The 24,901-nt window shown below is 36.1% G+C and overlaps 5 protein-coding genes across 13 annotated transcripts; 3 read left to right on the top strand and 2 right to left on the bottom strand.

The window, feature by feature from the left end:
- Positions 1 to 8: 8 nt before the first annotated feature.
- Positions 9 to 6,929, bottom strand: SCAR (wiskott-Aldrich syndrome protein family member 3 SCAR). 5 transcript variants are annotated; one of them, XM_070208971.1, is made up of 7 exons: positions 6,866 to 6,929; positions 4,674 to 5,474; positions 4,122 to 4,238; positions 3,229 to 3,309; positions 1,542 to 2,245; positions 1,223 to 1,469; positions 9 to 1,157 (listed from the first exon to the last, which is right to left on the bottom strand). In XM_070208971.1, the coding sequence occupies exons 2-7, from the start codon at positions 5,404 to 5,406 to the stop codon at positions 979 to 981; spliced, it is 2,061 nt and encodes a 686-aa protein (XP_070065072.1). In that variant the 5' UTR covers positions 5,407 to 5,474; positions 6,866 to 6,929; the 3' UTR covers positions 9 to 978. The 5 variants fall into 5 exon arrangements, with proteins under 5 accessions (XP_070065072.1, XP_015028090.1, XP_015028092.1 ...); XM_015172604.3 differs by lacking the exon at positions 6,866 to 6,929 and adding an exon at positions 6,687 to 6,858; XM_015172606.3 differs by lacking the exons at positions 3,229 to 3,309; positions 6,866 to 6,929 and adding an exon at positions 6,687 to 6,857.
- A 310-nt stretch (positions 6,930 to 7,239) lies between these two features.
- ATPsynG (ATP synthase, subunit G) lies at positions 7,240 to 7,742 on the top strand. Its single transcript, XM_002051093.3, has 2 exons — positions 7,240 to 7,290; positions 7,370 to 7,742. The coding sequence occupies exons 1-2, from the start codon at positions 7,251 to 7,253 to the stop codon at positions 7,627 to 7,629; spliced, it is 300 nt and encodes a 99-aa protein (XP_002051129.1). The 5' UTR covers positions 7,240 to 7,250; the 3' UTR covers positions 7,630 to 7,742.
- Positions 7,412 to 13,301, bottom strand: piwi (P-element induced wimpy testis). Its single transcript, XM_002051094.4, has 8 exons — positions 13,142 to 13,301; positions 10,597 to 11,256; positions 10,225 to 10,536; positions 9,997 to 10,151; positions 9,736 to 9,939; positions 9,477 to 9,668; positions 9,253 to 9,363; positions 7,412 to 9,182 (listed from the first exon to the last, which is right to left on the bottom strand). The coding sequence occupies exons 1-8, from the start codon at positions 13,214 to 13,216 to the stop codon at positions 8,300 to 8,302; spliced, it is 2,592 nt and encodes an 863-aa protein (XP_002051130.1). The 5' UTR covers positions 13,217 to 13,301; the 3' UTR covers positions 7,412 to 8,299.
- A 147-nt stretch (positions 13,302 to 13,448) lies between these two features.
- Positions 13,449 to 14,949, top strand: LOC6627758 (putative nuclease HARBI1). Its single transcript, XM_002051095.4, has 3 exons — positions 13,449 to 13,852; positions 13,910 to 14,612; positions 14,669 to 14,949. Exons 1-3 carry the CDS (start codon positions 13,520 to 13,522, stop codon positions 14,788 to 14,790), a joined length of 1,158 nt encoding a protein of 385 aa, XP_002051131.1. The 5' UTR covers positions 13,449 to 13,519; the 3' UTR covers positions 14,791 to 14,949.
- Positions 14,950 to 15,258: 309 nt separating this feature from the next.
- Positions 15,259 to 24,581, top strand: TTLL4A (Tubulin tyrosine ligase-like 4A). Of its 5 annotated transcripts, none has more exons than XM_015172639.3 (13): positions 15,261 to 15,455; positions 15,518 to 15,775; positions 16,479 to 17,138; positions 17,355 to 17,983; positions 18,041 to 18,148; positions 18,206 to 18,559; positions 18,616 to 18,973; positions 19,037 to 19,161; positions 19,217 to 19,656; positions 19,715 to 19,885; positions 19,959 to 20,237; positions 24,071 to 24,234; positions 24,309 to 24,581. In XM_015172639.3, exons 3-12 carry the CDS (start codon positions 16,513 to 16,515, stop codon positions 24,143 to 24,145), a joined length of 3,165 nt encoding a protein of 1,054 aa, XP_015028125.1. In that variant the 5' UTR covers positions 15,261 to 15,455; positions 15,518 to 15,775; positions 16,479 to 16,512; the 3' UTR covers positions 24,146 to 24,234; positions 24,309 to 24,581. The 5 variants fall into 5 exon arrangements, with proteins under 5 accessions (XP_070065066.1, XP_015028125.1, XP_002051132.2 ...); XM_070208964.1 differs by having other exon boundaries at positions 15,265 to 15,289; positions 15,360 to 15,455; positions 17,355 to 18,148; XM_002051096.4 differs by having other exon boundaries at positions 17,355 to 18,148.
- Positions 24,582 to 24,901: the final 320 nt, after the last annotated feature.

The raw sequence follows: 24,901 nt of genomic DNA, 5'->3' as shown, positions 1-24,901 counted from the left end.
ATATACTCTTTTATGATTTAATTGGAATACTTTTATTTTAAATTAGATAAAATATACAACAATTATTACATATGCATATATCCATTATATTTGTAATAAGCTTTTCAAACAAAAAAAATAATACACGGCATTACGCACGAGCCAGTATATATTTAGCAAAGGTTTCAGTTAAGATTATGTATTATTTCGAATATATATATATATATACTTGCATATGTATGTAAGTTAAACGGTATATACTTTATATATTGCAATTTCATAGCGTGTGTAAAATGCTGTCGACTTTTCTATTAGTTAATGTGTTTTTCGTTTCATTTTATATATTTACAAACTTTAAATTTGCCAGTTTAATCATTGTTAATAATCATTTTGTATTCGAGTTTATAAAGTGTTAAATATCGGTTTAATATCCAAAAAGCAAGTCAATAGCTACTTTATTTTATTATCATTTTCTTCTATCTACGTCCGTACCGATCAATCTCTGACATGGCTGATGGTAGCGATAGATTGGAAAACGACTGCAGACAAGATTAAGCAATTTATATCCTTTTTTGCATCTTGCATAAACGAGACGAGTATTTATTCCCTCACGAGGCTTAGGCTTAGCCATGCTACGAATATGAATACATACAAATACCTCTCCCTCTATATATATATATATATATATGTATATGCAACTTGAAATCATATCTGATTTCGTTAGCGATTTCATATATTAGCCATAATTACTCTTGGTATGTGTATGTATGCGTGTAAATATGTACAATTCAAATTAGATTTTGATTTAAGGTTTAGTCTGTAGTATTTAGGTATGTATGCATATTGGGAGATACTCTTATAAAGTATGGTATATAAAAGCTTTGGCGCTTTGTAGTAATCCAACTGCTGGGTGCTTACATCCTGCATCAATTTTCTTTGGAATTACTTTTTCTTTTTGTTTTTTGCATTTTTATCCGGTTTAACCGAAGCCATCAGGGATCAAGCAGAGGTCTCATTGGGTTCCATCCATCCCTCGCTGTCATCCTCGCTATCCGAATCTTCTGACTCCGATAGCTCAATGGCCACTCGCCTGGCCAAAATCGAGGCTACATCCAGCATTGCCGTATTGCGTTCAATTTCCTTCAGCTCGGACTTTTCTACCTTGCGTAGTATGATGCCTAAAATAGCAAACAGAAATGTCATTTAGAAGGGTTTTTCAAAAGGATCTCTGTCGTATACTCACCATCTCGAATGGCTTTCATCAAATCGTTGCGTGGATCATGGAATGGAGCCTGCATCTTCTTCGCACTCACAATGTGGGAGCCACCGTTTGGTTGGCATAGCTGAAGCTCCCCATTGGCCAGTGATTTGGGCAGAATTTGGTGTGGATGCTGCTGCATTTGCACGCCGCCGATGCCACTCTCGTCCACTGGCGGTGGTGGTGGTGGCGGCGGTGGCGCTACATTGGGTGGCGACATTTTTGGTGAGTGCTGCAGAGTAAAAGAAAAATAAGAATTAATATATATATATAGAACATATTATGTGCATTAATATGAGTCTACCTGATCGGGCACTGGGGGTGGTGGCGGCAAATCGCTGAGCGAGTTCATCTGATTGCTAGTCGTGATGCCCATGCTATTGAAGGTATTGTTCAGCTGCGCCATAACCATGTCATTTGCGTTCTGGGCACTGTTGCTGGGTGCCATCTGCGGAGAGCCAGCTCGCGATGTACTGTTGGTGCGACCCAGCAGCTTGGCTGCCATGTGACCGCTGGCCATGCCGTTCATGGCCGACAACGGCGACACCACATCCGGCACTGGAGGCGGCGGCGGCAATGCGTCCCGACTCGTCGACATGCTGCGGCCGCGTGTGGGCGTATTTGCGTTTGATGCTGTGGGCGTGCCACCGCCGCTGCCATTCGATGGGGGCGCTGGTGGCGGCTGCGATGGACGCGGCTTGTTACGCGACGGGGTGCCCGGTCCATATATCTGTTCCGGCGACATAGGGCCCTGTCCGCTCTGCCCGTAGATCGCATGCGACTGATGGTAGAGCGTCCCGTCGTACAGCTGCTGCTGTTGCTGCTGCTGCAGATGCATATGCGAGCTGCCCGAGATGCCGTTGGTGCCGTACGCAGCTGCATACTGATTGGCCGCTGCCTGTGGTGTGAGTGGCTCGTAGCCGCTGCCATCGATCTGCTCTGACTGGTAGCTGCGCCGCAGCTCAATTGAGTTTGGCCGCAGTGGGCGTGTGTCGTATATGCCCATATCTGAAAAATGTCCCAAAGGAATCATTAATACAGTCATTGGCTATTCCGTGCAACTTATTGTATCACAAAATTAGAAACTCCAATTGAAAAAAACAAGAAAGATTAAGGATTCACACAAAAATGCAAAACAGGAAACAATATTATTGCAAGCAAAATCTGTAGTCATGTGAGGCTGCGAATAAAATGCAATAAATAAATAAAATTTAATTTGAATGATTATCGCACAGTCACCTAAAGTGCGTCACAGAGTACAACTAGTATTAAAGAGCAAGGCTGGGAATTGCTGGGAGTTGGTTAACGAGCGACAAGGCTGTTAAATTGGTTAAATACCCTATAACTGAGGTCGCGTACAATTTGAAGAGCAATTCCGAACCCTGATTTGAAGTCTTGGAGAGTTGTGATAAAAGTGTTAAATAAACAAAAAAAAAAAACGAGTAACAAAGATAGGCGATCTTCTATTAGCAGCTATATAGTATGTCCATCTGGTGTAGGTGGGAAAGTAGGAATATGTTTAAGTCAACATTGTGTAGGATCAGAGCAAATACTTAAACTTAATGCTAACTGTGGCATTGCTATTGGATACTACAGCGTGTGTATGTCTTAAAAATGTCAATTGTTTGCCAATTGGTGTTGTTCATACACTTCCATTATTAAGTAATCAGCATAAATTACTTAGTAACAGCGGTAATATTAATTTATGATTATTTTTCTGTTGCTTTGGGATATGCATCCTGAATGAAATTATAAATGTTCACATTTTGGTGCTTTTGGTTGTTGTTATTCATCTGAGCCTAAATCATAATGTTTCGACAGAGCGTTTAGTACACATGAAATGTATACAAAATATATGGTATATAAGTACATATAGGGGGACTATATAAAGTGGCAAGTGACAGTAGGTACGATAGAAGTAGATGAAGGAACATTTATATATACAAACACAATTGAGTGTGTGTTGTATTAAATCTTTTTGTTTATCTGACCTGTAATAGCGATAGCCGTTTGCTTTGTGAGATTACTGTTTTTCTCCAAATGTGAGAGCATATTATAGGGCTTAACAGAATCTGGAAATGAGATGATCATGCGGTGTTCGTTTAAGCTACTTAAAATACGAATATGTTTACACAAACTATAGTTAGAGCAACAAATGAAATCAAAACGTAATAATAATCGATCTCCCTATGAGTCAATGCACTTGGGGGTCTCAATAGGGTTCTCTTAATTATGATAAGGTTTCGCTCTTGTTCCGAGAACTCCCATTTGTTAAGCAACTTAATTATCATTAATTTTACAACATTTACAATATTTAAATTAAGCTTTTGCGATTCATCTGTTCGCAGTATATACATTTCTACAACAGTCGAATATTGTATAAAAAATGAGGTTCAGTTACCCTAGACCTCAAATTGTTTTTTATTACCCAATTAGAATTTTTAGCAGCTGACGCACTTACATTTTGATTAACAGCTGTAGGTAAAGAGGTCTCATTAACATTCGCTTTCTCTGCTAATAAACTGTTAGTGTATATATTAACACTAACAGCTTTACGTTAACAGTTGTTACATTAGGCGATCGAAAGTAATAGTAAATGGCAGTTTTAATAATGAATCTAGGTACATGAAGTGATCAGAAGAATAACAATGTACTCTGTTGTAGGGCATATGCATATAGAAATGTACAAATGAATGAATCATATCGATTGGCGAGCAAGCGCTTTGCAAGCTAGTAGCAAGCGTTTGCAGGTAATTCAAATAACATGATTATCTTTAGGTACATACAATTTGGATTAACATTTTGTGAATATTAAAACCAAAACGAAAGCCGCGATATGCGCAGTCGATGACGCTTTCAACTGCGGGCCATTGATGTACCGTACCTACGTCTTGAACATCACCGATATTCGTCAGCTGTTGTTGTATAAGCCTTCGACGTGCCAGTGTTCCCAGCTGAAAATCGCTGTCAGCATTTACAGTTTGGATTTCGATTAGCTGGGCTAAATTTGCATACAGTAATTGGGCGTTAATCATTATGAATGTGGGTATTATTAGAGAAATTACGCAAATACGTATTGTTCAGATCCGGTTTGTTTCAAATTATGTACACATCTAAAGTATAAAGTTAATCAATTTCCCTATCTGGCTAAACACCTATAAATTTACTAACAGTGCATTTAACAGATGTATTGCATATTAACAACATGTTTGGTGTATGTTATTTAATAACAGCACGTTGTAACTATGTTAAGTTTGGTTTGATTGTAGAGTTATTTTATCTAACGCTACATTTAAAATAGTTGAAGTCGAGGCTGAGTAAAATTCTTACTCTAGGCTGTCTTACTTTTGACTGCAGTTCTACGCCTAATATAATTGGCATACTTTTACTTTTATTCTAAAGCAATATTGTTATTATTAAAAAAGCGTTTACTCACTTCCATATCCGGCCTCTTCATTGGGCATTGCGTTGGGCGTCCGATAGATAACATTGTTTGGCATCAGGGTTTCGCCGTGACCCAACGCGATTTGTCGCTGCTTTTCGCGTGTGTTGTGTGGCGTACGGACGCGTTTCTTGTGCCGATTGTTCGGACCACCGCCGGTGCCCTCTTGCCGTGGTCGATGCAGCTTTTTGCCTTTGTCGTGCATCACGCGCTCCGTATCCTTTAGCATCTCTTGTCGCCACAGCTCGAAAAAGTAGTTGGGATCCGTGTAGAATTTGAGTCCATCCTTGCCATCGTCACGGTATACATTGAGCTTGTCCAGTGGCGGCGGTTTGTCGCACAGTGCATACGTCTCCAGCATGGGGGCGGGCATCGTGGAGCGTGAAAAGATCTGCTGATCGAATATCTTGGCCGATTTGAACGCCTTTTTGCGTGTTATATCGGTAAGTGGTACCTCCTCCACGGTGCTATCCAGCTGCGTAACCTTTATCGCCAGCCGATCAATGCGCGCCTGCAGTGAATTGGCCCGATCCCCAATATTGCCCACATCCCGCGCCAACTCGCCAAACACGTCCTCAGCATGCTTAGATAGCGACGACAATTGCCGTATTATATTTGTCAGCGTCGTGTTGGTCACAGTCTCCAATTCCACAGACTGCAGCTCATCCTGCTGGTAAACGGATCGAGCTACATGTACGGGCTCAATGGAACGTTTGGGCAGCGGCATATTTTTGTGTTTGATCCGCCAAAGTTCTCCAACTAAGCAGCTGTTATACGTTAGCGCGTTTTCATTGACTGCAAAAAGATAAGAGGACATTATTTTTAGTATTATCACATTGCAGTCTCACAATATAAATTAAATAAAATAAAATTGCATTTAAAACTTGTCTTAACAAATAAATAAAAAACACAAATGCAAAAAGTCGTGCGTAGCGTGTAGTCTTTATCCGAATTGTATTTATCCGTGTCTATCCGAATGGTGGCTCGTGTTTGTATTGGCAAATTCTTCCAAGTTCCCACTAAGTCTGCGACAGCAGTCGCTTACAACTAAAACTAACCCACTTTATTGATGCTAAGACTAAGTGCTTTAAAGCACGCAATTTAGTTCCGCCCCATAGCTCTTACCAGGTATTTTAACAACTTTTAAACTTAATCAATCTCTCGCATTCTGAGAGTATTTTTTGAGTTAACGTTAAGAAATTACCAATTCTCTCCCTTAAGATGCGAATACATTTTATATCAAAATGGCATTATGATATTTGGTAATAACTCTTATAGGAATAATCGACCGGGTTTTTTTTTATGGAAAACAAAGAAATAGCAGAACTGTTAGGGTGTTTAATCTTCAACACTTTCAAGATAACAGTTGTTTCTTGGTTTTAAATACATTTGTGTATAAAAGTATGTTTAAACTAATAGGATAAGTCATACATATTTCTCTACATCAAATGGTTTAAGACCGGGCCAACATATTTTGCACGAGACAATTCACCCTCTCGGTTTGTGTGCGAGAGAATTTTAAAGTGTATTCACTTGTAAATCGCTTGCTAAAAGTCAGTCGTCTGTGGGCCTGGACCACACCCACGAGATATGAACCGAATTTGTGATAAGCATAGTAAGATAACTACCCTCACCCTTTATAGAAGAGTATAATAATCGCGAACTACTCGACTGCTTCTTAGTTATTCTTATCATTCGTCATTGCCACCAAAAAAAAAGTTGTTGGTTTAATGCCAACTGGAGCCCCAGTTGTATATATATGTATGTGTGTGTATGTGTGTGCAAATGCATGTACATGCATACAAACGTAGTTGTCTAATGAAGGCTACTCACAATACAACTAAATATATGTACATTACGCTCGAAATTCGCTCACAAAAACCAAACACATACGCACAAACTTGTATATTACTTTCAAAATTATCAATTTCCTTTTGCACAGTGGCGAGTTGTTAAACTAGATAGCCCAAAATTTCATTTGGTCTCCGTTACCCCCTCGCAACTCACCTCACGTCACGCACACTTTTCACACACTACACAATAATATCTATTCGCGCCTTAATGTTAACATATACTTAAATTTAGTTTATTGTAATTTGTGATAGTTAATTGCTTTACAATTTACACTAAATATGTATAGTTTTAATTTTCTATTTTTTTTTTTGTGAATTTTTGGATTTCCACACCTTTATTGTAGTGGTGCACAATTGCATTAACACTGGAGTTATCGATGTGCAATCGAATAGATTAGATTTCAAGTTGGATTTTCTGAGTTGCTTTCGACTAATATATTCGATGGTAATCGTATTGTAAATAAAAACTCTATGAAACTAAATAAATTAATTATAGAGCAATATGCAAGAAATACATATTAGATGAATTTTTAGATGGTAATGGCATTTGTCGCATTCACAAATTACATTTTTATCGATAACATATCGCATTAATGAACAACTAGAACTAACGACCCTGTTTCATTGCATTCTGCAGACGTAAGGTTTTCGCATATTACTTATTAATTTCGCGGCTGCATAACATTAAATATATATATTTTTTATAGATTTCAATACAATGGCGAGCGTAGCTTCAAAAGGATCTGGTCTCATAAACAGTAAGATTCTTACCCATCATTAATTACGGAATATCTAAGAGATTAATTTTCGAACTTATGTAATGATTTACTTTAACAGGGCTGCTTGTGCAAGCAAGACCTCAGTTGGATGTTTTCTTAAAATACGCGAAAGTGGAGTTAACTCCCCCAACACCAGCCGATATTCCAGCTATTCGCCAAAGTATTGGTAATATCGTCAAGAGTGCAAAGACCGGATCCTACAAAAACCTATCGGTTAAGGAGGCATGGCTTAACACACTTGTCACTGCAGAGGTTATCTTCTGGTTCTACGTTGGCGAGTGCATCGGCAAGCGTCATATTGTTGGCTACAACGTTTAAATTTACAGTTACGAAAAATTAGCGAATGACAAATGATTTGGCATCACTAACGATTATGTATGTAAACGAATAAAAGTTTCAAATTTAAATGTAATAAATAATATAGATATTAATTTGTGAGTGAATACGCACTTATATTCAAAGGACGAATTATCTCGAAGCTTGGTGGAAAATAATAATATAATTGTGTGAGCATGTATGTGCACCTAAAGCATTTTTCTATATGGACTACGTTAAGATGGTCTTTAATCTCCAACTTGCCGACACTAGAATATCAACAATCAGTCAGAGATTGATACTATTTTTCGCACAATTTTAGATATCTTGAAGAACGAAATCGTTTACAGCTATGCCTCTGGTCGCAGACAAGCAAAGTCCTTTATCAGCGCAGCTTGTCGTCCTGATCATATTTTTATCCCGCAGGATTTACGTTCAATGCGCTCGTTACGATATTTTAACATAAAAATTTAGCATTTATATTTCCTTAAATATAATCTAAACATATTAGCAAAATTAAGTACGTACTTCCGTAGTGGAAGTCTTATTAAAATAAACAAAGGAATTACATTCAGTTGTGTAAAGCATAAAATGAGTTTCTCCATTCAAAACTTTTTGAAAACTATGAACTTAAAAATAGCATATTATTTCACTCAAAATATAAAAGTTGATCTTAAAGATAATAGAATTTTTTCTCTAGTGCACATTGAGGTATGGCGTGCAAGTGAGTTCCAACGAGTGTAGCAAGTTTGTTAGCATACTGACACACAGCTGGCACTCGAGTGGTTCCTGACCAGTTGTAATACAAATGACACATTTTATAAGTCAACTTCTGAAGTTGATCTGGACTTAAGCGTATGTTACTATAAAGTACATTATAGCTAGTGGGTGAAACTGTGCCCTGACGTACCGTCTGCGACACAAGGTAAAAATCGTAGCGTTCAGGCAACGTAACAACATCATCGACGACAGTTCCTGGCGGAGGGTTTCGCATACTGTCTAAAAAGAAACGTGTGTTCGATGATTTGGTGACTACAATGTAGGCGAGCATCGGTGCGGTAGTGGACGACACGCGCTTATATTCAGCATCCAATTTTTCGACAATGTCCTTGACCTCGTATTCGAACAACTGTTTTAAGGAGCCCGAGCTAACGCCATCACGGTAAAATATGATACGAGTCGGCAACTTTTTATGCTCGCGTTCATATTGCCTCAAAGCTTTTAATATCATTGGCCACAGATTATTGGCCAATACATCATAGGCGCTGCACTCAGCGACGGTACTGAAGAATGTTGAATTCTGTTGCAGATCCATTGAGGCCACCAATGCGCCATAAGCCTTGGAGCGATTTCGCGAACACTTGGCTATATCAAACCCAATGGTCATTAGACCAGACAGGGGCAGCTCGATCATCCACGGCGTATAGCCCAGTTTGCAATTGATTTGTATTGCAATTTTTGTGGCCACGCTCAAGCCGTTTCTATTAGCATTTGTGGTTACCACCTGGGTAGGAATAGCTCTATCCACATACCCTCTCTTCTTAATCGCAGCGTATCTAAATGATAATTTAAAATTGTTTGATTTAATTCGGAATTTAAGTACAAATTTAATTTATTTCCTTTTACCTTTCTGGATTATTCCTTGCAAAGAAACAAAGAATCAGTTTGGGATCACAGCGGGCGCAGTCGTCCAGAGCTTGAATATACGTACTGGTGCAATCATCTTTAATCCAAGATCTTAAAATAAATCAAATATTCTGTAAATATAGTATCATAGGCATTTCGGGTTAAATGTGCAAATAGGACACAGATTGCACCCGTCTTCCTATAAGTACATCAACTGAACTTACTCGCGAGGTTTCTGGATATTAAAACCCATTCCTCTTGCGGCACGGTGCAGATTATCCAGCAACTGTTTCAAGTCTCGCAAGTTGCGTTCCGGTACAATAACTGCCCATCGATCTAAACCCTCTCTGGGTGTGGTGAGCATCTGTTGATCCCGAAAATAACGTGTCCAATCTGCATTGTCTCCAGCAGAAACGCTATTAAATAGCGAAAATTATTTTATTTAATGCCAGAATGTAAATAAATCGTAATTCTAAAACATACCGACTTCTATTATTGAAGACAATTCGTTGAGGTGCAATTACGCGACCCTGAACCTCAATTAATTTGTCATCTAATTGCATGTTCCAATCTTTTAAGACCTTGACACTATCCGCTGTTGTCTGCAATCGCCGGTTGAATGTTTGCAAGCGTTCGATTCGTCTGCCTGGATTCATGCGTGTATGATTCGCTAATGCACGCATGAAACTGAAACGATTTCATATTAAAATTGGATTTGGTTGGTATTGGGCATAAGATAATTACTCCATTTTTTTGCGCATATCATCGGTCAGTCCAGTGACGCGGCACAGTTCAGGAATAAGCAGTACAATGTCATTGGCTTTGTTATTTTGGGCTTTGTCTCTATTTTTTGATAAGATCAGAGGTTGACGGTGGTCCCTTATGCGAATATTGTATTTCTAATAAACAGAATATTACAAATTTTTGTATTTCAATTGGAAAATTGTAAATGTAGTACCGATACAAACTTACCGTCAGATAGTATTCAACAAAAGTCGTATCTTTTCCTTTGCAGTTGAATGTGGAAAGTGGGGATTGTGAAAAGTCCAATTCATTAATACGATAAGTTTTATTATTGTAGTCCGTGAGTACAACTAAACCCAATGTGTTAAGACGACATTCTTCTATATAGCGATCGGAATGGGTAGTCCTTTTTAGTATGTCATAAATTGTTTCCGAGCGCATCACCTTGTGTGTGATTTCGGCGCAAACTAATATATCCGATTCGTGTTGACGGATGGACGTTTCGTAGCCTGGCCAAAGTTCCACTTCAAACAGTTTAATCTTAAAACTCATTTGTTAAGTTCGATTTGCTAAAACTATTCAATATCCATTATACATTACCCGTGCGTGCGGATCAAAAAGATTACGTCCGACCTGCTCCAGATTAAGACCCTTCATTGAACGACGCAAAATTAAATTCAACACTTGCAGAAAGCGCGGCTCGGCTGCCGATATATAGCCCACAAACTTGATTGTAATTGTATAATTGACGCCTTGCTTTGAGGTTGCCTGCAGCACTGTTACATCCTGTTCAAATTTCTTGGTCGTAAACAGCTGGGCGCCATCAAAGAGGTAGCCGGTGCCCAAGATTCTGGCATGCTCTGATAATATTCCACAACGCACTCGCACCACCTCGACCTCAGGCGCAAAATCCACGTGATAGTGGACAATGCGCCATTGTGGTTTGGTTTTCAAACGATAAAAGTTTGACAACAATTTAATTGGTGTACCATCCTGTCCCCGCTTAGTCACGATATCCGCCGGTCTTGAATTAACAATTTCATACCGATCAACCCGCCTGCGTTCAGTATTGGGACCACTGCCATGAGTTGACGGAGCACTTGCACCAGACACTGATGGGGCTTCTACCGCGCAAGCTGTTGATCCGACAATGCCACGGGATGTAGAGGCTCCATGGTATGATGAAGCTCCTCTGTATGACCTCGAAGCCTCCGACCTATCTCTATTATGGGGTCCATTATCACGGAAGACTTTTGCTCGCTGTTTACAAATTAGAAAAATAAAAATACAGATTAAAAGTAAAACTAAAAAAGAAATAAATTAATAAAGCATAGCTTCAGCTTATAATTAATGACCAGACATTTGTAAAATACTTGTATATACAAATTGATATTTTGCTTATTTATATAGTAGAAGTCGTAATTGGCAATATGTTTGGAAAAGTATTTTTTATCAAAAAAATAAGGAATTTTTAGCAACATTTGTAAGTCTTACTTGAAGTAATGAGACTTGCATAGAAGTGTTATTTTTACAACTAATGTTGGAGAAGATTAGTAAATTGGCCAATTTGTGTATATATCTATAAATATACTTTATATAACATATATACCTTATTTTTCAAAAGAAGATTTAATCGAGTGTATGGTTTAGAATTTTGAGTGCATGTGCATTTCATTTTATCAGCTAATCTTGTGAAAAGGTAAGCATTTCTTTTTTCTACAAGGGTTTACCAAAGACAATAAAAAACCTAAGATGAGTAACGCCAGACATTTGAATGCGAAGCTAAATTTCTAGCCTGGCTTGTCATCTGGCTTTTCCCACTTCACACGACATGCCACACACACATGAAATAAAAGAAATTATATTGACTGAAAAATATAGATTTTTTTTACCTCATACACACAAAACATTAGAGCTCAAATACGCTGTTATGTATTTATGTATATTAACACACATGCAAACATAATTGCTTGCATGGTCTTTATAGAGCCGATGCTGAGAGTACGTTCTATTTTTAGCTTTTTCGCGCTTTCAGTTGAAAGAGCGCAATAATAAAGATCCTGCTGCATAGTAGTATTTTGTTGTATGGCTATACCCATCTTGTCGTTGGTTAATGCTGAATCGAAAACTTAAAAAGCCTTTAGAGCCCCTCGGCATATTTTGTGTTGATCGTCTGGCAACTCCTATTATTCTTGCGTTCCAGCACTGCGTAAATCGATAATTCGACAAAACGAAATCAAAATCGTTTATTTAAAAAATCATTGGAGCACGATTATGTGTATACTATTATACACACGCCACATTTTGCAAACAAGTATATACATGTCGTATGCACAATGTTTACAGTTGTAGTTACAGTTACAATATCGTGATGAACAGCATGTGTGTATGTATTCATGAATTTATCTATTTACATATATATGTATGTATTGTAGTTGATGCGCACACTAGAGACGTAACCTGAGAACTAAGCCTGTCGCGCTTCGTTTTTTCTTTTGCCGCTATTTATTTACTCTATACAATATTTCAGACATGATTAAATGTGGAGTAGTGATATAACTATGCTTGCATGCTTAGATATTTTCCATCCAAAATTGGGCATATTCATGGCATAGCTTGAAACACTTGGAATATTTTACTTTCTTTCTCTTTTTCCTTTTTTTCGCCATCTTTATGATATCCACTACCAATCCTGTTAATTGCCAACTCCAATAGTAAAATAAGACAAAATATTCAATATACGGAAGCTTGTATACACTGAATAAAAACCAAATGAATGTTTAAAGCATATACATAAAAGCATACGCATTATATACATATGTACATTTGTATAGTCATATCCATAAGCATTTGTTTGTATGTATGTATATTTCAAAGTGAACAAATTGTTCTGCCTTATAAAAACATGCACATATGTATGTACGCTGTCAAATATCTGCATCAGCATATTCAACTGAAGTGGCTCAGCTTTATGCTTCAAGTGTGCAGATAACGGAATTCTAAACGACGCGCCGCTCAAAATCATACCGCACATACTTATGTGTGTGTGAGTGTAACAAAAAAGGCATACAATCAAGTAATTGGATCTTTCATGTTTGTAAGCACAAATTAGATCTATAGAGTAATAAGCATTTTAAGCACTTACCGGCTCTTGCACTGATCTTGGACTGCGATCGGAGTCGTCTAAGGGACGGCGGCGTCCCCGTTCTTGATCACCCATTGCGCCGTTATAATAGGAATCAAAACCAATGTATCAAACGACGTCCTCACGACAGAAAACGAAAGATCCGAATGATTAAGATCCGAACTTTGAATGCTGAACACAATAATCGATGTTAGGGCTGTTAATTTTTGACGCGGCTTTTCGATTATTTTCGCGATAGCCTAAAATGATTTTGATAAGATGCTGTTAATAACATAATTCTAAATGTTATGGTTACAGAAAATTCTTCTTCTTTTAATGAACTGAAAAAAAAACGCAATTGGAAAAGGATAAGTCGAAAAATAATTTTTTTTATCAGAAATGGACGATATAAACGTATTTCAACAGTTTCTGAAAGATGTGAAACATCTCAAGGATTTGGAACTACAGCACGTGCATAATAAACGCTGCAGTCAAAATAAAGGAAGCACAATAAACAAAGCAAAGCGGAGGCGTCCGCGGTTCAACCCATTAGAAGAAATGAACGAAATTGAATTTCGTAAAAAATACCGGTACACAAAAGAAAATATGCGACGAATTATTGAAATTGTGCGAGATGACTTGGAAGTTGACTATTATGCGCCAATGAAAAGAAACCAAGTGCCCATAGACTTGCAAATTTTATCGGCAATTCGTTTTTTCGGCGGCACTGAGGTAAGTTGCCTTTCATGTACCGAATACATACATATTTTAACACAAACTCAATTTTAGCATCCGGAACTATCAGCCATGGCGCACGGCGTTAGTCTGCATACTATGGCCAAGATAACGCGTCGTGTTGCTGCTGTATTATCATCAAAGGCATCAAGTTATATTAGAATGCCCGCAACACTTTCGGAAAAGGAACGAATGATGCGTTCATTTCAATCCTTATCCAATATGCCCCAAGTAATTGGAGCTCTCGTGCAAACCACTGTGCGTTTGCAATTGGACAGTTCCCGGGTCCAGGCTTCTAGGAGTTGCTATAGTGGAACTGAATCGCCCGCGCCAATTGAGGAACTTGTGCATTTACAGGTAGTTGCAGATGCAGAGCATAAAATCAGAGATCTGGATATACGTCTTTCTGAGGAGCTTGATCTGAGCACAGCACCAGAATTGTTTTCGTTATCGAGGATTAAGGAACGTTTCGAACAAAATGAATTCCGTGGACGCATTCTGCTTGGAAATGACTCTTTGTCTTGCTCCCCCTGTCTCTTCACTCCCGTTCAGTACCCGAAAACTAAAGCTGAGGATCTCTATAATCATGCACATGCAATCACCTTTGCGCCGGCAATAAAATGCCTAAACGTTTGGATGCGTCGCTTCGGCATTCTCGGCAGTGAACTCTTAGGAACATTTGGTTCGGCAAAACAAACAATTACCGCATTAGCCGTTCTCCATAACATGGCGATGGAGTGGAATGATCCTAGCATAGGTATTCCCATTAATACACATATTTGAAGCCTTCATTAAAAACTATTCAATTTTTAGATGCTGATAGTTGCTTATCCGTCTACAAGCCCAACTTTTTAGGTTATGCTCATGGTACATCGACTATCGAGGAACAACGTAATAGAAACGAATTTATTAAGTCACATTTTTCAAATAACTAAGCATTTGTAAGTATGATTATTTGTAGATAATTAATTGATCTTCATTTCAGTTTTTGAGCCCAAGCAGAAAAACATTTTGACACCTAAATTATTTTTAAACGCTTTTGTAAACAAGTAAAATAATTTTAAATATTATTATTAAATGTATGTGCAATCTTATTCTAGATATTGTTTATCCAATATTCAAATTGAAAGTAATGAACATCAGCTGCATAAAAGTGAATTGGGATTTTGTTGGCTGTTCACGGTATGAGCCATAAAAATAACAAGCAGTAGTATAAATTAAATGCTTTATTATAAGCAAGTTTTATTTTTGGAAAACTAAAGCAAAGTAGGCAAAAAATCCTGTAAATGAAATTTTGCTTTCGCCACTCACAGTTAACAGACTGTTAAGTTAACAGGTGAATGAGCAATACTAGTTCTTCATTACTTGTTCCGAACAATGAACCAAATTTATTGTTCAGAACTGAACTACACGTGTTGAGGTCGCAGGTTTTGTGTGTGTTTTGTTTTGTTTGCTCTATCTACAATTGATATTTACATCAAAATTAAAACTTTATTTTTCATAGTTATAAGTGGCACGTTTAACACACACAATTTAAGCACCTACGTATACAAATTAAATACATTTGCATTCATTTAGACCATCAAATACAGGAATAGCGGTAAAAAGTGTATTGTGAATTTACATGCAGTTCGGCTTTGACTCAACTCGCTAATTTTCTAGGTACATATAAAACCTTTTAACCATTCTTTTGCATTGCGTTGAGATTTTGACAAAGCCCCCTTGTCACAACGTTTTGTTTGCGATTGGAAATTTCATTGTGATTGCCCCCAACACAGTGTGCAAAGGAGTTACAACACCTCGCTTAAGGATATCATGTTTGTGACCTAAATTCAACAACCCCCACACACCGCCAGCTGATACTTGCTTGCAAAAAAGTAGCACAAATCATAAAAGTGAAGGTCACAGAACTTAAACGCGGTAAGTTTTTCAAAATTGAATTTGTAATCTAATTTTTTGCTTAAGGAGTGCCAACATTCAAATATTAAAATATTAATGTAAATTATTAAAGAGTCGGTGTAATATGTAAATTTTAGGTTACCCCTATTTATAGTTGTATACTTAAGATACCTATAGAATTCTCCAGGAAATATAGAAATATATATATTTTTTTAATATTGTGCTGCAAAATGTATTTCCTTTATTTCTAAGGAAGGCCTAATATTAACCAAAACCAGTCTGTACATTTCTTCAAAGTATTATTTATTAAAATGGAAGTTTCGAAGATAAAATACCATCGCAGACAAAAATATTTTCTTAAGAATAATCAGTTATACAACGATAGTTCAGTTGGATTCGAATTATGATATTAGATTTCACGTATGTAATTCAGAATTGACGTGCTTGGCTAAAAAAAGCAGTCATGAAATTAACTTTGATAGTGTTTTGGTTTGGCCAACTTGAGTATGTAAAGTTTGTTAACTGAGATGATTGAGTAGCAACATAAATACATATAAAGAAACAATGTAATGTATGAGATAGCAAAATGTTTACTTTTCTGTATTACATATTTCGTGACGAATTAGAACATCTTTTGCAAGGGTATACCATAAAACTACTACTACTACCAGGCATTATTGTATTAAATCATTACACAATAATTGTGCTCTTTTTTATCCACCAGGTGCAAGCGTGTGTACCTTTAATATAATAGTAATATGTTTATGTATAACGGCTCAGAAGTGTATGGAAAAGCGCCCGAAATGCACCACAAGAGCCAGTCCAGTCAGTATTTAAATAACAACAATGGAGTTAGCAACAACAACGATAGCCACAATGATCATAATTTGCGATATTGCAGCGTTGACAACAATGCATTTAATTATTATAAGAACGGAAGCGTAATAAGTCCATTTTGGAATTTGAAGAGTCCAAATTGTTCATCAAATCCAAGTCCATCTAAAAAAAATACGGCATCAAGACAAATAAGCAGATCTAACTATTTAGTACCTGGCTCAGATCAAGGGCCCTACGCAAACACATTTTCAAGCTCATTTGCGCCGCGAAAAACAGCGGCCAACAACAATAGCCACGTGTATCAGCAGCCAAGACAACAGGCAGACTATTACAATGGTCCAACACAGCACAAGGGGCGGCATTATGGACATAGTAATAGTGCGCCTGCCAACCAGGAGTTGACAAAGTATTCGCAAGCATCCCATGAAAAGGATCAACTCAAGCGGCAGATAAGAGCTAACAGTACATGTGAATATTTGGACGAGGGCTCCACATACCCGCACAGCCACAGATCACCTCCGATCGAGCAATCATGGAGTACTATAATGTAATTGTAAAAATATCCCCGTGCTTAATATCCAGCTTAAACACTAAATGTGACACATTTTATTGATTTGATTGTTGTTATTTTTTTATTTTAACCGCTAGTCACTTTTTATGTCTTATACTTTTTTTTTAGAAACAAAAACACATTGCATAGAATTAGTTGAAAACGCTTTTGAGATATGAAATTGATTCAAGCTCTAACTTTCCCCCTTTATAGCTCTGAACGTCCACGTTTCCATTCGACCGATCAGCATTACGAGCACTATTTCTCGTACTTTTACAATCGTGGCCAAGAGAAGTTACCAAAATCGTCACCAATTGCGGCGTACAAACCACAAATGAGCTTATATCAGGATACACCGAGTAAACGCTCGTCCAATGCCACGCGTAGAGGCACAGCCAATGATAATAACCAAAACGTAGAATATGATAGTTATTTATTAAAAGAGAATAATGAATTGCCATTTGGCTATAGTGATAGCGATTGGATTGATTACCCTGTCGACCGACCAGAAAAGTCTGCTTTGAAAACACCTGTAGAAATACTTAATGGAAAAGATGTTTATGATCCAAAAGCAAACAACGATGAACAATTCAATCCGAGTATGCCAATCCATCGTCGCTGCATTCAACTGGGCGATATCAATGAAGTCAACAAAACAGGAGAATCCGTGTCAGTTAAGAATAATTTAACAAAGAAAACACAAAAAGCCACCGAACCTCTGCCGCTGCCTCGACTGCCACTGACACCCAAAAGAATCAGAGGTGGACAAGCGACTGCCAAGAAGCTATTACCCACTGTTCATCGAGTACTCTTATATAATAATCAGAGCCCCCGTTCGGCACGTAAGCATCACTCGTCTAATTTACGCAGCCAAAACGTAAAGCCCCCACATCCCAAAGGTCAAGGTGCAGGTGATCAAGTCACTAGCTTTATTTTAGAAGATCCAGATGCTAAACTCAACGATTTTCGTGACCCCGATTATGATAATGATGACGATTTAGATAACAGTAAGTATTATTATATCAACTCTTACAAAAACTTCAATGATTTAATTGCAATTACAGTCTCAAACTTTGATGAGAGCGATACGGTTAGTATTAGCTCGGACACTGAAGACGGTTATAGGGCACATGCATATAAACTGACGCATTCCGGTGACCGTTTACTGTCATCGTCGAAAAATTCGTCAACATTGCTCTTAACTCAGTCATCCGACGAAGATTTAAGAAATCCAGATTCGGTACTAGTATCAAGTCTCTTTCCATATGTTCCACCCTATCTATCATTTTCATCGAACACCAAAAGAGGCCCCTATGTGCCTCCAGAGCTGCATAGGGTGTTAAAATGGCGTGTAACAAATATTATGCCAAAAGTTGTACGACTCATATTGGCAAATAGTGGCATGCGAATGTTGAAAAGTAAGTATTTAATGCCATATAAATGATTTGAAAAATTGTAATTTGATAGCTTTTAGAAACAAACGACTGGATGGGCGTGTGGGGCAAGCATTTAAAGTCTCCATGTTTCAAAACAATTCGTTCATATCAGAAGATAAATCACTTGCCAGGCTCTTTTCGCATTGGCCGTAAGGATTCATGCTGGAAGAATTTGCAACGACAAATGAAGAAACATAGTAACAGGGAGTTTGGCTTTATGCCGCGCACCTATGTAATACCAAATGATCTTTGTGCATTGCGCAAACGTTGGCCAAAATACGCGCAACGCAATACAAAGTGGATTATAAAGCCGCCAGCGAGTGCCCGTGGTGCTGGCATACGCGTGGTCAACCGTTGGGGTCAGATACCCAAACGACGACCACTCATCGTGCAGAAGTGGGTGTATTATCAATATTATGTATTTGATGAATGCATATATTAATTTGTTTACATTTTTAGATACATTGAACGTCCGTTGTTAATTAATGGTAGCAAATTCGACCTGCGGCTGTATGTACTGGTTACATCTGTTAATCCATTGAGAGTGTTTATGTATCACAATGGTCTAGCTAGATTTGCATCTGGTAAGCTAGATCTTAAAGCAGTTCGAATATTTACTTAACTCTGTCCAAACTTCAGTAAAATACAGTGCCAAAGCGGATACATTAAATGATCGTTGTATGCATTTAACCAACTATAGCATCAACAAGTTTTCATCAAACTACTCGAAGAATGAGGATGTGAATGCATGTCATGGACACAAGTGGACCATCAAGTCATTGTGGACATATTTGGCTAATCGTGGCGTGCGCACCGATGGCCTCTGGGAGGCCTTAAGGAGTCTTGTTTTGCGCACTATTCTAGCCGGAGAGAATGGCATTAACAGCATGATTAGAGCAAATGTGGAGTCCAAGTATAGTTGCTTTGAACTGTTTGGCTTTGATGTGATATTGGACTCGGATCTGGTACCTTGGCTCCTGGAGGTCAATATATCACCTAGTTTACATTCAGAACTGCCACTGGACGCCCATGTTAAGGCGCCGCTGGTACAAGGTGTTCTCAACACTGCCCTATATAATGTATGCGGCCGGCACATTTATTTACACACACTTATTAATATGCAACTATTTCTCTCAGATACCACCAAAACTGAGTCTTGAAAAGCAAAGGGAACTAGCCGCCGAATTTTCATTTCCACCTGGAACCCAAATGTGCTACGATAAGCGTTTATACATTAACTATCTGTCGCGTGAAGAAAAGAATAAGCATAATAATTTTACACGGAAAACGATTGAGAATCGTGAGGAGGTATTCAGATTAACAATTTTCAAAGCATCTATTTAGATATAAAAATCTACACATCTTCTTTTTTATATATAAGTATATCGATGCAATACTTCATAAACTGACACCCGATGATGTACGCTGCCTAATTGTGGCGGAGGATGAGCTAGCGCGTTGTGCGCCACTTGAGCGTATCTTTCCCACAGACCAGACCTACAAATATCTAAAGTACAATGACACTCCACGCTATTATAATCGTCTATTAGACGCGTGGGAGTCACGTTACGCCAATAACCGTACAGAAGGCATTGCATTGTTACGCGACTATTGTCAAAATAAATATCACTTGCAAGTTCCAGCGCCGCCTGCCAAAAAGGTAAGTTTTTAACTAATTTCGAAGACTGTAAAAGTGTACTCCATATGTAGTACTCACAACTCATGACACCTAACACATACGAAAAAAAAAACAAAAGTAAGAGGTTTTTATAAAATCCAGATATACCAAATACATATCCATTGATGCCAATGAATATAAAACTAAGTATATAGTAAAAGCGGAGAACTGTTTAATTACAAATAATTTACATTTACGTTCTTAACTCTATTGAATTTGAGGGCTGTTGGCGAGCTATACAATCATTTTATTGGCGCTGTCGTGCTCTTTACTGTCGTAAGTTCTATCTGTTGACCCCATAGATTCTCTACGTAAATGCTCGATATGCACAGTTGCAAGAATCACAAATGTATACAAATAGGTAGAATCGAATTGTTCTTATTGAAATTAATGTATGTAGAGGCATTTAATCCAAATATACTGAATATATTGAACGTTTACTCTTATAAGTCGTATATTGTGCTTAAGTATCATATTTTATAAACAACCAACAAATTAGGTTTTTCGTTAAATATGAGTATAAAGATTATCTATATTCTACATAGCTTGTTTCAAGAAATTATTTAAATATAAAATGATAGACAATCTCTATAACTGCTGGTTAACTAACTAATCAAAAGTAAATTAAAGTTTATTTATTGAAGAATAGCCCATGCCAAAAACCAAATCGTAAATATTGTGTTTTTATTTTTTTACTTTCATTAATTTTGTGTATAGGTGGAAAGTACTAATTAAAGTAAGAACGTAATTCAGTTTCAGTTGTTCTCTCAATATAACATAAATTGCGACTTCTAACAAGTACAAGTAATTAATTGGCATTTAGTATCTAACACTAATATAATACAATACACTAGTTATCTATAAAAACTATTATGTTTTCTATGTTTTTAAGTAGAGATAGGTCCGCGTTTGTATAAATATATATACATACAAATGCCTATTATCAAGTTAGTTAGTTAGTAAGTATTTTACCTTGTTTAAAGAAAATGAATAAATCGATACTAAGACGTGGCTGTTTTATAAATAAAACAAAAAAACCGAGCAGATTTTTGGGACACTATATTCAAGGTCAGAATCGGTATTGAATAATTGATAATAATTGCTCTATTTTTCAAAAACATTCGTCCATTCGTATGTATGCACACTCAATTCTTAGTTGTGGTAGCATTAGTTAGACATATAAATTTGTTGACAAGCTTTTACAAATTTAATAAACACAAAACACACTTCAAATATTTAAGCCTATCTTGGCTATATTCACCTTAAACTTGTTGTCATATAAAAAATTGTTACCCAGATTTTTCTACTGTTCAGTAGTCCTTTTTTTTCCCAATCACAGTATCTTATTTCCCATTTAGTCAAAAGCTAAAAAACCTCCATGAAATATTCATTTTTAATTTAAATTTCAAAATTGTTTCTAATCATATGATTTATAGCTTTTATTGTTGTAATTATTCCCTCACGTTACGTTAACAAAATTGTGTCAACCAATTTACAATCAATGTTTTGTAATTGTAAAATTGCAGGACTACTTCATCAAATTAATGAGATGGATTTTAAAGTGAAAAGCGCTGCTATCGTATTTGTATTGGTCTTTTAGTAAATTAATAGAAATTGTTTTTACTTTTAGCTGCACGTGTATATATATTGTACATACACAAACAATTATCTAGTGAATAAGCCAGTTATAAAATGTAACGCATAAGTTATTAATAATTTATATATATATATTTGTTTTCTTTATAATTAGATTTAAAGTGAGCGTATTTCAAAATGTACAAGCACGATCTATATTGTTGGGATATTTAGTTCAAAGTTGATGTTTATATATATGTACATATTGTACATAAGACTGTCCCAAACTCAAAATGCATACAGGGTCAAAATATTTACATACATAATTACAGATCAAAATTGTTATTTAAGAAGCATACCTGTGATTTGATTTATTGAGGAGATTATTCATCTGGCCCTCGTAGATAATAAGTAACGATTTAAACAGCGCTTCCTGCTGAACTCAACTTATTCATTTTCCTCTCAAATCTATTAGAAAAAGCCGTTAACTTAGATAGCCTTTCCGCTTTTCAGTCAGTTCCTATCCAAATATAATTTTTTACTAACATTATCCTGTGATTTCATTTCTTTTTCTTGTCCTATTTTGAAGAGTCATTTCTAGAAAAAACGCGGAAAAAACCAATTCAAATTGTAAGGGTTTGATTACAAAAATTGTGATGTGATGTAATTTTTAGTAGTTCTTTATTAGATATACATATTGTGTAATCAAATACTAGTGTATACGAAGTACGACCAATATGACATTATGTGTAGATCGTCACAATGCCTTTTGTTTATCGAAATCGAATAATATTTCTTAGTAATTATCATTTGATTTGATGTACATTTATTGTAAATTCGGTACATTCTGCTTCTATAAATATTTACACTATAAAAAATATATATTAATATATGTGAGAGATATGCTCATTTAGTTATGGACTCGATCTGTTTCATGCAGCATTTGATTTTTATTCATTTATTATTTTTTTTTTTTTTGAACATATAAAAATTTTGAGAACTATATACATAGCATGTTGTGCCGCGAAGGGGCCAAAGTGTGCAAATAAAACATTGCGTATTGTTCTATGGTAGATCTAGTTTGAAAAATAATACAAAAAAAAATTACAAAAAAAAAAAAAAAAAACAAGACAAACTAGTGCAAGTTAGTTCCTTGTTATCTTTAAATCGCCCAGGACGATACGATTTCGTGTTTGAAACAATAAATGAATAAATCAAATTAAACGTAATCTGCATTTATGTTATTAACAACAGGGATTCGAAAATATACTCTCTAAAAATAAATGTGTATAGAGCATTTAGTTAATTTAATTTATAGTTATTACAGCTAAGTCTGTTTTTAAAGACTAAATTAACTTTTCGTTTTAAATTAAGTGTCTGCAAGAGCTGGATATATGATTATATGACTTGGCTGTTAGTGTTAGTTTCGAAAAGTGAAAACATCAAAAAATAAACCTTGTGCAAATTGTATCGTTACATAATATATATTGTATAATCAATAACTGAACATTTCAGTGTCATGTTTCTGCTTTAGATACATAAGTATAATGTTATATCGATCTGTACGATATCATCATTTGTGTACTTACGTAGCATATTTGCCAGCCTCTCTACAAGTACATATATACTGCGTTTATAACTTTTAATCAGTATAAGCGGGAGTTCACATGTATCAAGCATGCGGTCATATAGTTTAATATTTGTAAAAAAAAAAAAAAAGTGAAAGTAAAAGAGTCAGACTTTGAAATTTTGCATTCACATGAGTTCCTGTTTGTCTAAAAAACTAAACTAGACTGGATTACTTAATGAAATCTCTTTGGTTTACCAGCAACACATGTGAAGAAAAAATGTTTTTTTTTTTTCTTTGATTTCAAGTACATTTTTTTTTTTAAATATATTTGTACGATCAGTTGTTATGTGAACAAATCGCTATTATTGATTAGAAATTTTTTAAATGAATAAATCTGCAAAGGAAATAATTTTAAAATAAGTGTAACCAGTCTTTGGTTTTTAAATGGAACACATTGATATTTGTGCAGATTTTCGCATTTGAAAAATTTTTTAAATTCAAATAAGGAACTTCATATAAACGGACTATATGTGTAAGGTAAAATTTGACAAATTTATATTGTATTTTAAATCAAGTTTGTTTATCAGTTTTTTATACGCTCTGTCTCCCATTCATGTTTCTCATCCTGCATGTTTTACCTATGTATACTAATTGAAATTCTAAAATGTAGGACTTGAACGTTAGCCCCGATGAGAGCGTTGCCAAGAAGTTACTGGTTGATCGCGACGAAGAGCCCGATAAATGAGAGGAAAGCTCCAGTCATACAAATGCAATCACAATAAATTCCGAAGATTTTATATAAGCGATTAATCGGCATAAAGAAAAACTGTTAAGGTAAATTGAGTGTGAAATTTATGATAATTAGCACAAAAAATTAACATTTCGTTTTTGAATTTTTTTTTTTCTAGATTCAATAATGTTCATGTTGTTATATAAAAGACTGAACAAAATGGGTCATTATTTAATTGTTGACACTTAGAAGTAACTTGTCGTCATATATCGATGCCGGTCTATCAAATCAAAGTTTCATTAGGTCTAATTTTAAAGCTCAAAGCGTATTCAATGTGTTCGAAAACTAAGTAAAATTTTATGTACTATAAACTAGGATCCAAATTTTATTGTACGCTTAATACAAATTTGTAATTGAACATTGTTTACGACACCACATATAAGATCTTTTGATTTTGGTTAAAATGGGTAAAATATTGTAATTGTTTTTTTTTTTTTCTGTAAATGTATGAAAAGTGTGAAGCAAACTGGATAAAGTATGTATGTACATATATGCACATACATACAAACATAGTATATTTATTCAGCAATGGCTTCATAATTGGAACCTTGATTCCTATTACTCAAGATATCACACAGCTCTTATCGATTCGTTTCCCTTTAGATTAACTTAAATATATTTTTAGAAGTATACAAAATTAAATACCTGCAAACAAGAAAAGATTTCCAAAAGAAAAGAGGCACATCAGCTGTATAACATGATTTTACGTAT

This window comes from Drosophila virilis, chromosome 4, assembly GCF_030788295.1.
Source record: "Drosophila virilis strain 15010-1051.87 chromosome 4, Dvir_AGI_RSII-ME, whole genome shotgun sequence".
In the NCBI taxonomy this organism is placed as follows: Eukaryota; Metazoa; Arthropoda; class Insecta; order Diptera; family Drosophilidae; genus Drosophila; species Drosophila virilis.
The sequence above is the reverse complement of the archived record's forward strand: the minus strand, read 5'-3'. Positions and strand labels throughout refer to the sequence as shown.

Coding starts and splice junctions, on each gene's coding strand:
- ATPsynG (XM_002051093.3), top strand. CDS start 7,251: ATGGCGAGCGTAGCTTCAAAAGGATCTGGTCTCATAAACA. Junction 7,291..7,369: donor AGGATCTGGTCTCATAAACA/GTAAGATTCTTA, acceptor TTACTTTAACAG/GGCTGCTTGTGCAAGCAAGA.
- piwi (XM_002051094.4), bottom strand. CDS start 13,216: ATGGGTGATCAAGAACGGGGACGCCGCCGTCCCTTAGACGACTCCGAT. Junction 10,537..10,596: donor TTTTTGATCCGCACGCACGG/GTAATGTATAAT, acceptor ATGAGTTTTAAG/ATTAAACTGTTTGAAGTGGA. Junction 9,669..9,735: donor GTCTTCAATAATAGAAGTCG/GTATGTTTTAGA, acceptor GCTATTTAATAG/CGTTTCTGCTGGAGACAATG.
- LOC6627758 (XM_002051095.4), top strand. CDS start 13,520: ATGGACGATATAAACGTATTTCAACAGTTTCTGAAAGATGTGAAACAT. Junction 13,853..13,909: donor GTTTTTTCGGCGGCACTGAG/GTAAGTTGCCTT, acceptor ACTCAATTTTAG/CATCCGGAACTATCAGCCAT. Junction 14,613..14,668: donor GTGGAATGATCCTAGCATAG/GTATTCCCATTA, acceptor TTCAATTTTTAG/ATGCTGATAGTTGCTTATCC.
- SCAR (XM_070208971.1), bottom strand. CDS start 5,406: ATGCCGCTGCCCAAACGTTCCATTGAGCCCGTACATGTAGCTCGATCC. Junction 3,310..4,121: donor CGGTGATGTTCAAGACGTAG/GTACGGTACATC, acceptor TCTCATTTCCAG/ATTCTGTTAAGCCCTATAAT. Junction 2,246..3,228: donor AACGGCTATCGCTATTACAG/GTCAGATAAACA, acceptor GACATTTTTCAG/ATATGGGCATATACGACACA.
- TTLL4A (XM_002051096.4), top strand. CDS start 16,513: ATGTTTATGTATAACGGCTCAGAAGTGTATGGAAAAGCGCCCGAAATG. Junction 18,149..18,205: donor TGATGACGATTTAGATAACA/GTAAGTATTATT, acceptor TTGCAATTACAG/TCTCAAACTTTGATGAGAGC. Junction 18,560..18,615: donor TGGCATGCGAATGTTGAAAA/GTAAGTATTTAA, acceptor GATAGCTTTTAG/AAACAAACGACTGGATGGGC.